At 37.4% G+C, this 15,245-nt stretch overlaps 1 protein-coding gene across 1 annotated transcript in view; it reads right to left on the reverse strand.

Moving 5' to 3' along the window:
* The window catches only part of LOC114657570 (polycystic kidney disease protein 1-like 2), a 145,257-nt gene that overhangs the window by 98,127 nt on the left and 31,885 nt on the right, over positions 1 to 15,245 (reverse strand). The window contains exons 11-15 of the mRNA XM_051932013.1: positions 14,276 to 14,480; positions 13,405 to 13,513; positions 13,090 to 13,225; positions 10,034 to 10,234; positions 5,409 to 5,554 (exon numbers count right to left, since the gene is read on the reverse strand). Of these exons, the coding sequence (XP_051787973.1) occupies positions 5,409 to 5,554; positions 10,034 to 10,234; positions 13,090 to 13,225; positions 13,405 to 13,513; positions 14,276 to 14,480 (797 nt within the window). The remainder of the gene's footprint in view (positions 1 to 5,408; positions 5,555 to 10,033; positions 10,235 to 13,089; positions 13,226 to 13,404; positions 13,514 to 14,275; positions 14,481 to 15,245) is intronic.

Here is a 15,245-nt window from a genome sequence, read left to right on the forward strand (position 1 = left end):
TTTCTCTTGCCTGGCAGCCTATCCTTAGCATCCTTCTCCCAATATACTCAGCATGTCTCCTCTGCACATGCCCAAACCAACGCAATCTCGCCTCTCTGACTTTGTCTCCCAACCATCCAACTTGAGCTAGACCCTCTAATGTGCTCATTTCTAATCCTATCCATCCTTATCACATTCAACGAAAATCTTAGCATGTTTAACTCTGCTGCCTCCAGCTCTGTCTCCTGCTTTCTGGTCAGTGCCACCGTCTCCAACCTATATAACATAGCTCACTTTTTCTGATATCCATCTGTCACAAATCACTCCTGACACTCTTCTAAATCCATTCCACCCTGTCTGCACTCTCTTTTTCACCTCTCTTCCACAATCCCCATTACTCTGTACTGTTGATTCCAAGTATTTAAGCTCATCCTCCTTCGCCAACTCTACTCCTTGCATCCTCACCATTCCACTGAACTCCCTCTCATTTACACACATGTATTCTGTCTTGTTCCTACTGACCTTCATTCCTCTCCTGTCCAGAGCATATCTCCACCTCTCCAGGGTCTCCTCAACCTGCTCACTACTATCGCTACAGATCACAATGTCATCAGCAAACATCATAGTCCACAGGGACTCCTGTCTAATCTCGTCTGTTAACCTGTCCATCACCATTGCAAATAAGAAAGGGCTTAGAGCCGATTCCTGATGTAATCCCACCTCCACCTTGAATGCATCCGTCACTCCTACCGCAGACCTCACCACGGTCACACTTCCCTCGTACATATCCTGTACAACTCTTACGTACTTTTCTGCCACTCCCAACTTCCTCATACAATACCACAACTCCTCTTGAGGCACCCTGTCATAGGCTTTCTCCAGGTCCACAAAGACGCAATGCAACTCCTTCTGGCCTTCTCTATACTTCCCCATCAACACCCTCAGAGCAAACATCGCATCTGTGGTACTCTTTCTTGGCATGAAACCATACTGCTGTTCATTAATCTTCACCTCACTTCTTAACCTAGCTTCCACTACTCTTTCCCATAACATTCTTAAATATCGGCACCAGTACAATTCTTCTCCACTCCTCAGGCATCCTCTCACTTTCCAAGATTCCATTAAACAATCTGGTTAAAAACTCCACTGCCATCTCTCCTAAACACCTCCATGCTTCCATAGGTATGTCATCTGGACCAACGGCCTTTCCATTCTTCATCCTCTTCATAGCTGTCCTCACTTTGTCCTTGCTAATCCGGTGCACTTCCTGATTCACGATTTCCACATCATCCAACCTCTTCTCTCTCTCGTTCTCTATATTCATCAGCCTCTCAAAGTACTCTTTCCATCTGCTCAACACACTCTCCTCGCTTGTGAGTACATTTCCATATTCATCCTTTATCACCCTAACCTGCTGCACATCTTTCCCAGCTCGGTCCCTCTGTCTAGCCAATTGGTACAGGTCCTTTTCTCTCTCCTTAGTGTCCAACCTATCATACAACTCATCATACAACTTTTCTTTAGACTTTGCCACCTCTCTCTTCACCTTGTGCCTTATCTCCTTGTACTCTTGTCTACTTTCTGCATCTCTCTGACTATCCCACTTCTTCTTTGCCATCATCTTCCTCTGTATACTCTCCTGTACTTCCCCATTCCACCACCAGATTTCCTTTTCCTTCTTCCTCTGTCCAGATGTCACCCCAAGCACCCTTCTTGCTGTCACCCTTACTACATCTGTTGTAGTTTCCCAACTGTCTGGTAATTCTTCACTACCACCCAGTGCCTGTCTCACCTCCTCCCTAAACTCAACCTTGCAGTCTTCCTTTTTCAACTTCCACCATTTGATCCTTGGCTCTGCCCTCACTCTCTTCCTCTTCTTGATCTCCAACGTCATCCTACAGACCACCACCCTATGTTGCTTAACTACACTTTCCCCTGCCACCACTTTGAAGTCTTCAATCTCCTTCAGATCAGCTTTTCTGCATAGGATGTAATCTGCCTGTGTGTATCTTCTTCCACTCTTGTACGTAACCCTATGTTCCTCCCTCTTCTTAAAATATGTATTCACCACAGCCATGTCAAACCTTTTGGCAAAATCCACTATCCTCTGATCTTCTTCATTCCTCTCCTTGACATCATACCTACTTATCACCTCCTCATTTCCTCTGTTCCCTTCACCAACATGTCCATTGAAATCTGCTCCAATCACCACTTTCTGTCCCTTGGGAACACTGTTCAACACTTCATCCAACTCACTCCAAAAATCTTCTTTCTCATCCATTGCACACCCAACTTGTGGGGCATATGCACTAACAACATTCATCATCACACCTCCAATTTCCAGCTTCATATTCATTACTCTGTCTGACACTCTTTTCACCTCCAAAACACTCTTGACATACTATTCCTTCAGAATAACCCCTACTCCATTTCTCCTCCTATCCACACCATGACAGAACTATTTGAATCCACCTCCGATCCACCTGGCCTTACTCCCCTTCCATTTAGTCTCTTGCACGCACATAATCTAAGTAATTAATGGAGACCTCAGCATTGATTGCAGCACATCGTGTAATGCATATGTCTCTGTAACATACCATTTGGTATGGGATTCATAAAAGCAGATTTAATGTTTGTGATGTGCCATCATTTGGAATGACAAATACAACACATTTTATTACTAAAAATGTTTGAGATGTGCTATCTCTTGGCATGATAGAGACATAGCAATGGAATGGACACAAAGACATGAAATGTCTGATTCAAGTAATTGGCCAATTTAAATAATAATAATAACAAAACTGCAATCTAGTACACATGTTTTACAATTTGTTTTAAAATGGGCAGGAATATTTGGCACAGCTAAGAACTTTTTAATTTGACAAATGATATAAATGTAGATCTTTGAGGTTTTTATCATAAATGTGGAACAGCGCTCTTATTAAATAAATTTGTTTGCATGACTGGTGTTAATCACTATTTTGCTCCTAACAAATTCTGAAATACAATTAGTAAGGAAAACAGAGCGGTGACATTATAGTCCATGTAGAAGAGTTCTAATGGATAACAGCAAGTGGATACAATTACTTAAATTTATTATAAAAATTGCATTACTTATAATAAGTATACTTATTATACCCTTTTTTCACTGTTTTATCATTAGGGTCCACTTTTGTAACATGATTTTGAATATACAGTAAATTTTGAAAAGTATTAAAACAAATCATAAAATAATTAGATATAACCTAATAAAATACTTGGAGTAACTCTGGATTAAATTAGAAGGCTCTTAAATGTTGTGGAAATAAAATCAGCACTATGTTTTTAATATATACACCTGTTCCTTGGAAAATGATAGTAATATTAAGTTGAATTCCTTCACAGTTATACCACATTATTTAATAATAAAGTCAAATAAACTCATGTATAAAAAAGCATCAATTATTAATAATGCTCAATTTCAGTCTTTATTAGTAGAAATTAAATAAATACAATGTTAGAGGAACACAATATTTCCCCAAGTTATTTGAGATGATTAATTTCTAATTATGTTAAACTGTCAATTTTACTGATCATTGGTTGACATCTTGTGTAACAATTTAGTAGTAACAAAGAATTGCCTTGCTTATCTAGGGCATCCTATCAAGCAAATTAAATAAAATGCAGTATCAATCTCTTTCAAACCTAAAGCTGTGGTTTTTGTCTCTTTTATGACTAACTGCAATTGAGTATCTCATTTGTTACTATATCTCTGGATATAGCTGTGGACTAACTCATGTGGTTTGTTGCAATTGACCCATTATGACCAAACAATATGTTGATACAACTAACTAGGACATAAACTTTGCTAAGCAGAGTGTTACCATAAATCCTTACTACTCTATTGAACACTTGTAAACAAAACTATAGTGAGAAGTCAAGAGCATCCGAGAGATGCTGACTGACACTGATAACCTGTCTACAGACCCACATTGCATTGAAAAACTCATCAGAAACTTGAAAAAAATTTGTTGGACAGTCATCTTATCCAAGGATCTTGACTATATATTGTTCTCTTCTCTTGCTAAATGAATATTAGCCTGAAGAGGTCTATTAATTTTTTACATTTATGATGTCTCACTTAAAGGTTTTCCAATGTTGTTTCTTGTCCTAGTGTGTATATAAACACAGGGAACTCCCGTTTCTGTATTACATCTTGCCTAAAGAAGGGGCTTGCTTTGCCTCGAAAGTCTGCATATTGTAATCTTTTTAGTTAGCCAATAAAATGGGTCATTTTGCTTGACTTCTCACTACATTCATAATGATTAACATGTTACAACACCTTATTACTACACACAAAACTATCAATCACTCAATCTACCTTAGTCAATAGAACAAGTCAATTACAAACCAAACAATCAATCAAATACCTACTGAAAATAATTCAGCACTTAAATAATCAAGCAGACATATAATGAACCAGCCAAGGAATCAATTAAATAGTCATCAGTTCTTGTATATTATTAACCATTATAAACATGCAGTAAGTGATTTAGAAAGCAAACACAATTATACCATGGCTGTGCAGTTGTAGTGCTGCTGCCTAACAGTAAGGAGACTAGGGTTCGCTTTCTGGGTCCTTCTTGCATGGAGTTTGCATGTTCTCCCCATATCTGACTAGGTTTTCTCCTACTCTTCAAAGACACGCTGGTCATGTGAATCAGGGGATGCTAAACTGTCCCTAGTGAGTGTTTGGTGAGTGGCTATAATATATACTGTATGTTCACCCTGCGATGGACTGCCTTTCACCCTGTGTTAGCTGGGATAGGCTCCAGTAACCCTGGTCTGGATTAAGCGAGTTAAAAAAAATGATATGACACTTTTAAAATTCAGTATCAAAAACACAAACTAATATCCATCCATCCATTTTCCAACCTGCTGAATCCGAACACAGGGTCACAGGGGTTTATGGAGCCAATCCCAGCCAACACAGGGCACAAGGCAGGAACCAATCCTGGGCAGGGTGCCAACCCACTGCAGGACACACACAAACACACCACACACCAAGCACACACTAGGGCCAATTTAGAATCGCCAATCCACCTAACCAGCATGTCTTTGGACTGTGGGAGGAAACCCACGCAGACACGGGGAGAACATGCAGACTCCACGCAGGGATCACCCAGGAAGCGAACCCAGGTCTCCCAACTGCGAGGCAGCAGCGCTACCCACTGCGCCACCCACACAAACTAATATCTTCAATGTAAATAAATAATTTTGAATACAAATAAAAAAGTAGCTCAGAAACTACAATAAGGAGATTGGATGCATGCCTGACAAATTTTAACAGCAAGTGCAAGCAAAAGGAGCTTAATTTTGTAGCTCACACAAATTATGACATAAAATTATGATAAAGTGGGACAATGTTATACAACAAGATAAATTTTCACCTGCACTGCAGTTGTTCTTGTACTACTCTGGCCAGCTGCATTTTTTGCTGTCACTGTCACCTCCAACTCATAATTCTTTTGCTTGTTCCCCAATGGTAGGTGAAGAGAATTCACAACAAGTTCACTGCCACAGTGTAACGTAGACCCTGAAAATATGTCATCATATGAAGAATTGTAAAGCACACGGAAAAAGAAACTCATTATCACCCCAATGTGAGATAAAACATTGTTTCATTTCAAAAATGTTAAGGGGTGTGTAATGTTTTGTCCTCCAAACTTTTCACACACTTGTACCATGTTTATTTTTTCAATCTGTTTTAAATGTAAAAGCTGATACGCTTATTGGCCAAAAAAAAAAAGTTTTCTCAGCATTCATATTCTGTCCTGACAAATTAAAAAACAACAGACACTGAAATTCTAGTAGTGATGGCAGTCCATATCATTGTTCGGATAGAAGTTAAATGAGCAGATCCAGCTTTGTTTAATGCATAATGATACTGATGTAGACCAAAAAATACAGTATGCTTGTCTTTGTTAAGCTGAAAAACATTACAAATTGTCAGTGATACACTTTTTAACAGAGATCCACACTGTTAGTTGACCACAAATAAGCTTATAAACACAAATCCATAAATAAAACACAATGCAAATATTTAATAAAAGAGTCAATAAAAAATACTTGTATGTAAAACAACACAGACCTGTGTGTATGTGTGACTGTAAATAGCTGCATAGTCCTGTGAATGAGGATACAAATACTTAAGAATCTCCCTAAAAAGGCTGAGTCTTGAAAAATCAACATTTTTAGATTGTTCAACTTTGTGAAACGACAATTTTCAATAATCTCCAGGCAAATCTTCCCCGAACTTTTGTAATTATGAAACTGTTAGTGTAAGGTATGTCATATTAACCTTGGCATTTAAATATAGACTGCAGTTCCAATATTTATTTTAGCAGAGCATCGTGCTATAAAAATGTTAGTTATTTATATGAGATACCTGTTAGTTATTTGTTTAATATAGAATTTTGCAAATATTATGAGCAGCTATTACTAAACCTTTCTCATTCACTGTGCCAATATATGTGCCGACTGCAACCAAGACCAATATACCACCACCACTGGCCATTTCACAAGATGTAAGGCTGCCTGAGAATATCTGACTATTGTGCAATCATACCACTGTTATGGATCTTAATGTGTGCTGAATAATACTATAAGATGGCCTTGAGTGCATGGATATATATTTGATGAGAAAAGCGCTATATAAATGTAATGAATTATTATTATTATTATTTTCACCTTTTTTTTGCCACACCAAAGAGCCTCTATGTGCTGTCACTATTCAAGTGGATGTAAAGGTGGTCCACTCCTACAAGTACTTAGAGATCTACAATAATGACAGGTTGGACTGGTCTCAAAATACAGTGGAACTCTATAAGAAAGGCAGAGCAGGCTCTTTTTTCTTTGAAAACTGTGTTCCTTTAATGTGGATAATGACATCCTTCACATCTTCTACAACTCTGTGATGACCAGTGTGATTTTCTATGCTGTGATGTGCTGGGCTGTCACTTCAAAAGAGGCCCAAAAAAATCAACAAACTAATTAAAAGGGCAGACTCAGTTATGGGATGCACTCTGAACTGCCTGGAGGTAGAAACAAAGGACTGAATGAAAACAAAACTGCTTGCCATTATGAACAATGCTGTACATCCTCTCTCTGACACACCAATACTGAGAACTTTGTGCCCACAAATTATTCAGCAGAACTGTGTCAAGAAATGCTACTGGGGCTCCTTTATACCAACAACAAAATGTCTGCACAATACCTCACTATGACTGTGACTGCCAAGTCAGAATTTATTTTTCTTTTTAGTCATTCTGGTGTGTGTTCAGACTATAGTGTGTGTGTATTTATGTATTAATTTATTTATTGAGCTTCTGTAAAAAGCTAAATTTTCCCTCAGGGACAAATAAAGTTCTATCCATCTGTCTATCTATTGTGAATGCCGTGTTAGATGGATGGGTGTCCCCACTAGGAAGTTTGGGTTTATGGCCAGGAAGGGAGGCCACAATGGAAGGATAGGGAGTGCCTGCCTCCCAAAGTCATATTCTCCCCCTGTACACATGGTGGCAGTTTTCCACTGGTGGGACACCCATAGGAATTCCCACAGGGCAGGCTGGGAATTGTAGTCCCATGGGACAGCACTTTTGGGATTCTTGGATGCCGACAGGGGGAGCTGCAGGTGATCATTATAAGCTGTTTAAAGGACTTCCAGCTAAAGTATGCAATGCTGTGCAACTGGAAGTACTTCTGGCATAAAAGAAGCAGAATTTCCTGTCAGGGCACTCAGAGTCAGGAGTGTGGGTAAGGCATTGAGGAAAATGCAGAAGGAGAAAAAAATTATTGTCAGATTGTATTACTGCATAACAGATTTTGATGAATGGTGGAAATGTTGTAAATAAAGATGATCTTGTGTTTGAACCCAGGACTATTTTGTATAGTCGTGTCTGGGAGTTTGGGGTACTGCTACACACTCTGGTATACTGTATATACTATCTGTCTAAAGAAACTACCTCAAATGTTTATTATTAACTGGAGTTTTTACTGTGTTCTTCTACATTGCCAAATGGCAATCTCTGTATTGTGTAAGCGTCTATTTTGTATATTAATTTTAATTTCTTGTAAAACACTTTGAAGTACACATTTTATATGAAAATGTCCTATAGAAATATATATCTTAATTAAATAAATTACATACTTAAAAACTCTCATAAAAATTAACAGGGAGACAGAATCTGAGAAACAGATCTTCACACATTCTTCACATTTAAATGTCTGCAGTAAGCCTAACCTGTCCTAGCAAACCAGTGATGACAAAAGGAGGACTGACATTGAATGGGGAGGGACACACTCCACACATCAACAATGCGTTAGTTTAGAATTATGAATAAACCTAATGCAAATTTCTGTAACTCAGGAAGAAATCACAGTATTGTACTGAGAAGAAAGTCACAGAGACTAAAGATTAATGCACAAAATGCACACAGACAATGACCAAACCAGGAACTAATCCAACATTCCTAAAGATGTGCAGGAGCAGTAATAACCACTGCATGATCATGCCTCCCTATTATTTGCTAAATTAATGTATTCTAAATGTACCTTTTCTAAGAATTTTATTAGTTTATTACTGAACTGTTTATTTAAATAAATGTGTTTGCTTGGTTTTATATTATACTAGTTGATTACCCAGTGGCTTCGCTCACTGAGTGCAAGGGAAAAAAATAAAATGTAGTCTATAAGTTATTAAACAGTAAAACATTAACATTTAAGAAGTAAAGATACATTGAGCACTACTGGAGTGGTTTCGGGTAGACTACATTTTAAAGGCGCTATAACACAACAGGTAAGTAGTAGATCCCTTGTGAAAGGTGCTACAAGACCACTGTGGTATAGAAATGACATTTTCTTTGTGATCGCCCAAATTTTTGCCTGACAACCTTGCACTACATGCCTGTGATTTACTTGTTAAAATAATTAATCACAAAAGCAACCTTGAATGTTGTGGGGTTTTAGTGACCCGAACTTACCTTAAGGGACAGTAAGTAGTTGTGCAGGACAATTTACAAATAGTCCTGCTTCGATGGCACAGATTACACTCATTAAAAAGATTTCCACTCTCCCAGAAGCCGACGGGGGACTTGAAGTGTCACAAACAGTGCGAGGAGAGAGGACGCTGCCTGAAACTGCGAAGCTCTCAACTCGGCGGAGCAGCCCGACATTCCGCATCTCCCTGCGTCCACTTTGTTCTCACAACCCCTCGCAGCTGAAGGCGGTCTCATCTTCACATTGTTTACAGCTCGGCGCAGTTAAAAAGTAGAAAGACGCAAAGCTGTTTTCCTCATCTCTTCTACTATCAAGTACTGCCAACTAAAAAAAAGTTACAATGTGGCAGTTTCAGCGACAGTCACGTGGACGAATAAATAAAACTTCTCTGTCAGAACGCGCCTAGTGGCGGACGGCTCAGCGCTGTAGTCCATAGAGGAGGGGTGGGAGAGGGCGATGTGGGGCGCACACAAATAATAACAATTCGTAAAGACAATATACTGCAAAAATGGCGTCCACAAATGAAGTGATTAGTTCCTGTATTATAATATGTTCTGTGGTCATAGGTAATTTCCATATCGTGTGGTCATACGTAATTTCCGTTTCATACGTAATTTCCATATCACGTGGCCGTGGTCATACGTAATTTCTGTTTCATACGTAATTTCCATATCACGTGGTCATACGTAATTTCCGTTTCAAACGTGAAAAGAATTTTATATATATAGATATGATATAGCAACATATGAATAATATCTATCAGTAAATGATTGGAAGTGCACAGATTCTATCTTCTTAGAAGAGCACTATAATACATTAGATTTAAATCTTCTGTACTTCCCATTGAAAACTTGATAATCTTTTATCTGTTAAAGTGTTTTGTTTGGATGTATCTGAGAATACTCAAAAAAAGTATGTTTCTTCTCTCCAATGAAGGAAATGCAGAGCTCCTAACCTAAATTAGAAAGGCCAGATTTAAAGATGGCAATAAGAATTGCCATCTCTAGAAGACACCTACCTTGGTTATCACTGAAGCAGTAAGTGCATGGAGGAGCTGTGCAGGTCCCATCCTTGCAGGTGATTGTGAATAGAGTGAAAACAGTGCCTGTTGAGGGTGTAATACTGCAAAATGGTGGTGTGGGAGGAGCAGGAGTGGTGGCTGTATCTTTTGGCACAGTCACTGTATGATCAGTAAATCCTGAATCTGACCCTTTAATACCTGCCACAAAAGAAAAACAGAAAAAAGTAATAATTCAATGACAGTCAAAAGTATTTTAGTCCATTTTAGCACATAGCCCAGTCTTTTTGAAATCATAACATCAAGTCCTGATAATTTCTGCGGCAGTTTACGTGGTTATGTATCCAATCATTCAGCTAAATCGCTATACCTTTGAGGAACCTTATGCAATATACAAAAAACAGCTTGACTTTACAGAGCTCCACACCTGTAACATTAGTGTATATTTATTTCATGAATGTTTGGTTGCATGGTATGGTATAGCCTTCCCCAAAGATAATTGTTCTAACTATAGTCTGCCACCACAAAAAGTAAGGTAAGCCTCAAAAAAAATCCTAGATTCAAAATATCATTTTATATCAAATGAAAATGTGATTCCAAAGAAAAAGTTGTTAAAAAAATTTCCAGAAAAATCAGTGCACCACATCACCTATTATCCATTCATCCATCATCCAACCCACTATATCCTAACACAGGAGTCTGCTGGAGCCAATCCCAGCCAGCACAGGGCGCAAGGCAGGAACAAATTCCTGCACCACCGTGTCGCCATCACCAATTATGTTATTCTTTATATAGCTTCAACCATGACACAAAGTCTCCAATTTAAGAAAGATAGCAAACTAAATTATTTAATTTCTGAACACATAAAAAAATCAACCACATAATGCAATATAACAGATTATCAATGTGATCTCTACAGCCATCAGTTTTCAGAACATCCATTTTCTAAATATGTGAAATATAACTTTAAGTGACTTGGACCTTGCACATACATTGGAAACATTGGCCTTAAGACAGAAAACAACCATGGACAAGGAGTCAGACCAACACATTGCACATTACATGCATGCTCTCACTTACTGATTTAGATAACCAATTAGCCTAACATCTTTTGGATGTGAGAGCAAAACACAGAGAAATGCTATGAAGAAAAAGAGTGAACATGCAGATTCTACAAAGACTGAGATTACAACATGATTCAGATCCAATCTCCTGGAAATAAAAAGCAGCAGCACTAATCACTGGCACACAATACTACCAGCAGAGGTGGCCGATGGTGCTGGAAAACTAGGCAACTGTCTAGGGTCCTGCCCTGTCTAGGGGGACCCCAAGTGCAAAGTTTTTCTTTATCAATTGTAAAGATAATTTTTAAATTGGTAGCTTTGGTTAGATGATGGAGGTATTTGATTAGTTGAACTAACAGAATGTGACAGGTAGTGTATATGTTGTTTATGGGTGGTGACACCAATATGCTTTTTCTGACAGGGAAAAAATCAGGAGGAGAAGGGGAGTTGGGGTGTTGATACTTCAGTATAAAATGGAGCTGATGCAACCCCCCAAGTTGAAACTTTATCTTCACTTTCAGTCCGAATAGCCAATGAAGTAGCAAGGTATACTCACTACTAATATTTGGTATGACAGAATCAGTCATTTATAAAAACAATGTTATTTGTACATAAGATATACGGTATCAGAAAAGAAAAATTTGAAAAAATTACTGTGAGCGCCTATTTTTTCCTAGTTTAGCAGCAGTTTCTAAGTAAAGGAATGTTTAAATCTGACACAAACTAAAATTCTATAACATTTGAGAAGTCCCAGTGCAAAATTTTGTTTAGGGTGCTAAACAGGCTAGGGCCAGTTCTACTGCTCAGCATGCAAGCTACTAGTGTTGAAAGAAACAACAAGAAAAAACAAAAAAAAAAAAAAAAAAACAATCTCTGACTAGTCTTTCATTGTGTCATGACCATGTGATTTCTTTTGGGATATGAAATTCTGAAATTATCAATGTCAAGGTTTGCTTTCATAGTATTTTGCCTTGACATTTTGATAAACAGTTTTCTAATGGTCGATGGCATTTTGTTTGATGGCTCCAGCAGACCCCCGTGACCCTGTGTTCGGATTCAGCAGGTTGGAAAATGGATGGATGGATGTTTGAATATAAGGGGCGCCATTTTTATTGAAATGATATAACAGTCATGTAGACATGATGTGTGATGTCTTCACTCAAAGAGTATTTAAGACATGAATGTACATACCCCTGCTTCAAAATCTTTAGATTGAATAGTTTAAAATGCATTTGGTGACAATTATTTACAAAAGGAACAGATTGTTAGTTTAGGTTAAGAACTTTATTTTCCTCCTTTCATTTCTCTTCAGCCTCGCAAGTTTATTTTAAATACTTAATTTTGGATCTTTTGATTTGAACTCAGCTTATCCTTCCATACTAATGTTGTTTTCTCATTTTCTACACCAGTTTTCTAATAACTGGTATTTTTAGTCCATGCAGTTTCCTTCTCTCCATTAAGTACAATAAACTGAATTAAATTTACAAACTAATCTTGAGGCATAAATAAATAAATAGAAATACAAATCGGATAGCATTCAGGACATTCATTGCTTCCTTATCTGAAGGCAAAACAACAGCAATTTTTTGTTGCAGTGCAGATATCTAAATTCTACCTAATCCTGCACTGCTAATACTTGCAAATGAAACATATATTTTATTCTCCACCTAAAAAATATTTTTTTATCTCCATTTATAATCCAATGTCTTTTTTTGAAAGTTATTAATACACCGAAAGGGGCGCCAAAAGATGGCATCTTTGAGTAGTGAAGGGTCTTAAATTCATTAATATGTGCATTAGCATATTTACAATAAGATCAGGGTCAGGATTGTCATGTTATTCCTTAATTTTTATACAATCAATGTAGAAGATTTGAAGTAAATTGTCTACAATCATATGCTATTCTTATATAAGGACAAATTGCATTTTGTAGTAAATGAAAACCAATATGATATAATTCAGAATTAGGTTTCAGAATATAATGATTCTTACCTATTGCTCTGATGACAATGCTGGGTCCATACATCTTCTGGTATGCAGTTGTCAGTTTAAATGTCTGGGATGACCCCTTCAAAAGGGTCACTTTTCTTTTGTCTTGTGTAGCTAAATTGCAGCTGCTTGGAATATTCTTGAAGAGTAAGCATTTCATATTTTAAGAATATTGTGTTAAAAATTAAGAAAGTAATGTACAGATAACAAAGCTTCTAATAAAATATTGTATGCTGATGTTAGCCAATTGAATAGAATACATTTCTTTGCTTGATGTATCTTTAAAAAAATAAAAAAGTGAGAAGGTTTTCTACTTGCCTGGTCATAATCACCTACATAATACCATTTATAGTTCTCACATGTAGGATTGCATTGCGCCTTTAAAGTGATATTTTGTTGAATGTTTCCATTACAGTTGTTTTCACAGCTATAAAATAAAACAAAATTATTTTCATTAGGTAGTGTAAAACACTGCCTTCAGTTTAAAGAATGCTCACTTGTATACAATGACATCTATCTATCTATCTATCTATCTATCTATCTATCTATCTATCTATCTATCTATCTATCTATCTATCTATCTATCTATCTATCTATCTATCTATCTATCTATCTATCTATCTATCTATCTATCTATCTATCTATCTATCTATCTATCTACGAGAGTAAATCAAAAGGTAAAGCAATCTGAAAATGATGCAGTAACTGCAATGGATAGAAGATATCGTACATTTGTGATAGCTTAAGGGTAGTTCAAACATATATGGCACAGCACACCAAATTTATGAACCCAGCTCAGCCACTTTAGAGCTGGCACTCAGCCTAACCTGCATGCCATTAATCTAGTTAAAGCCAAGGTGAAATGAACATAGATGCTCTAATGTGGGATTGTACTATCGTTGAATAATATGCCATAGTGAAATTTCTTTGGGCAGAGTCCTAAATTTTTTTCCTTTATTCTTCTGCCTATCTGCCTGTCTCTCTATTTACACATGCAGATTGATTGAAATCTAGATTGTGATAAACTATTAAAAGAGAGACAGATAAATAGATAATTTCCTGCCAAGTTGTATGTAAAATTCAATAAATGAGAAGATTTTGCTTTCCTTAACAACAACAGCAACAACATTTATTTATACAGCATGTTTTCATACAAATGATGTAGCTCAAAGTGTATTTTCAGCTGTACCTGATGGTAATTTGAACTTTGTTATTAACAGTGACCGATAAGCACTGCTTTGCACTCTGTTGATGTGCCCCACCTACATTCAATGTTAGTTGGCCTAAAACAAAAGGATCTGGTAAACACTTAGCAGGAATATTGATTGTATGAGATGTTTTGTCCATTTTGTTGTCCTTCTCACACTGTTGCCACTGTCCCCAGCAGGGACTTTCTGCAAAAGAAGTTATAGAAAATCATTATTAAAAATATGCTGTTAATGTTAAAATCACACAAAACATAATCTTAGAATCTTAAAAAATTGCAAGAAAAGCAGCATCACAAAAAGACTAGTTTAACATTGTCACACACGTGCATTTGGAAGACAATGTACGGGCTCAAATAGATGCAGTTACACACCGAACTGGGGGTTGGCACTGCCTTCTAACTCTTCTTTCCTCTCTCCCGGCAGAACTAAAGAAACCACCCAGTAACATCACTTCCGGTTCCAACCCTAAAGATCACACCTCTTCCTGCACATCACTTCCTGCAGACACACCTATATACCTGTATACTACCCTCATTTCCTATTTGTGACAGTTCCTTTTTGAACTTCATCTGTAAAGACATCATTTCTTTTTGTGCGACAGTATATGGGGAATTCCCCCAAACCTTTGACAGTGTTTCTGTGCTTATTTTACAACATCTATATTTACATTACATTTACTTTTTTGGCTGACGCTTTTATCCAAGACAACTTAAAAACATTAAATCTCATCCCAGTCTCTGCCTTTGTGTTGTTTGCATATTCCAACTGCATCTACAGGGTTTTTTTTCTAGGTACAGTAATCCCTCGCTACTTCGCGGTTCACTTTTCACGGACTTCGCGGGTTTTTAAATACAAGTGATTGCCCGCCTATCGCGGAAGTTATGTTCCAGACCCATCAGCAACAGGAGAAAATCCGCGATATAGAAAGACCATATAAATAAACATTTTTAT

This window comes from Erpetoichthys calabaricus, chromosome 9 (assembly GCF_900747795.2).
Source record: "Erpetoichthys calabaricus chromosome 9, fErpCal1.3, whole genome shotgun sequence".
Classification (NCBI taxonomy): domain Eukaryota; kingdom Metazoa; phylum Chordata; class Cladistia; order Polypteriformes; family Polypteridae; genus Erpetoichthys; species Erpetoichthys calabaricus.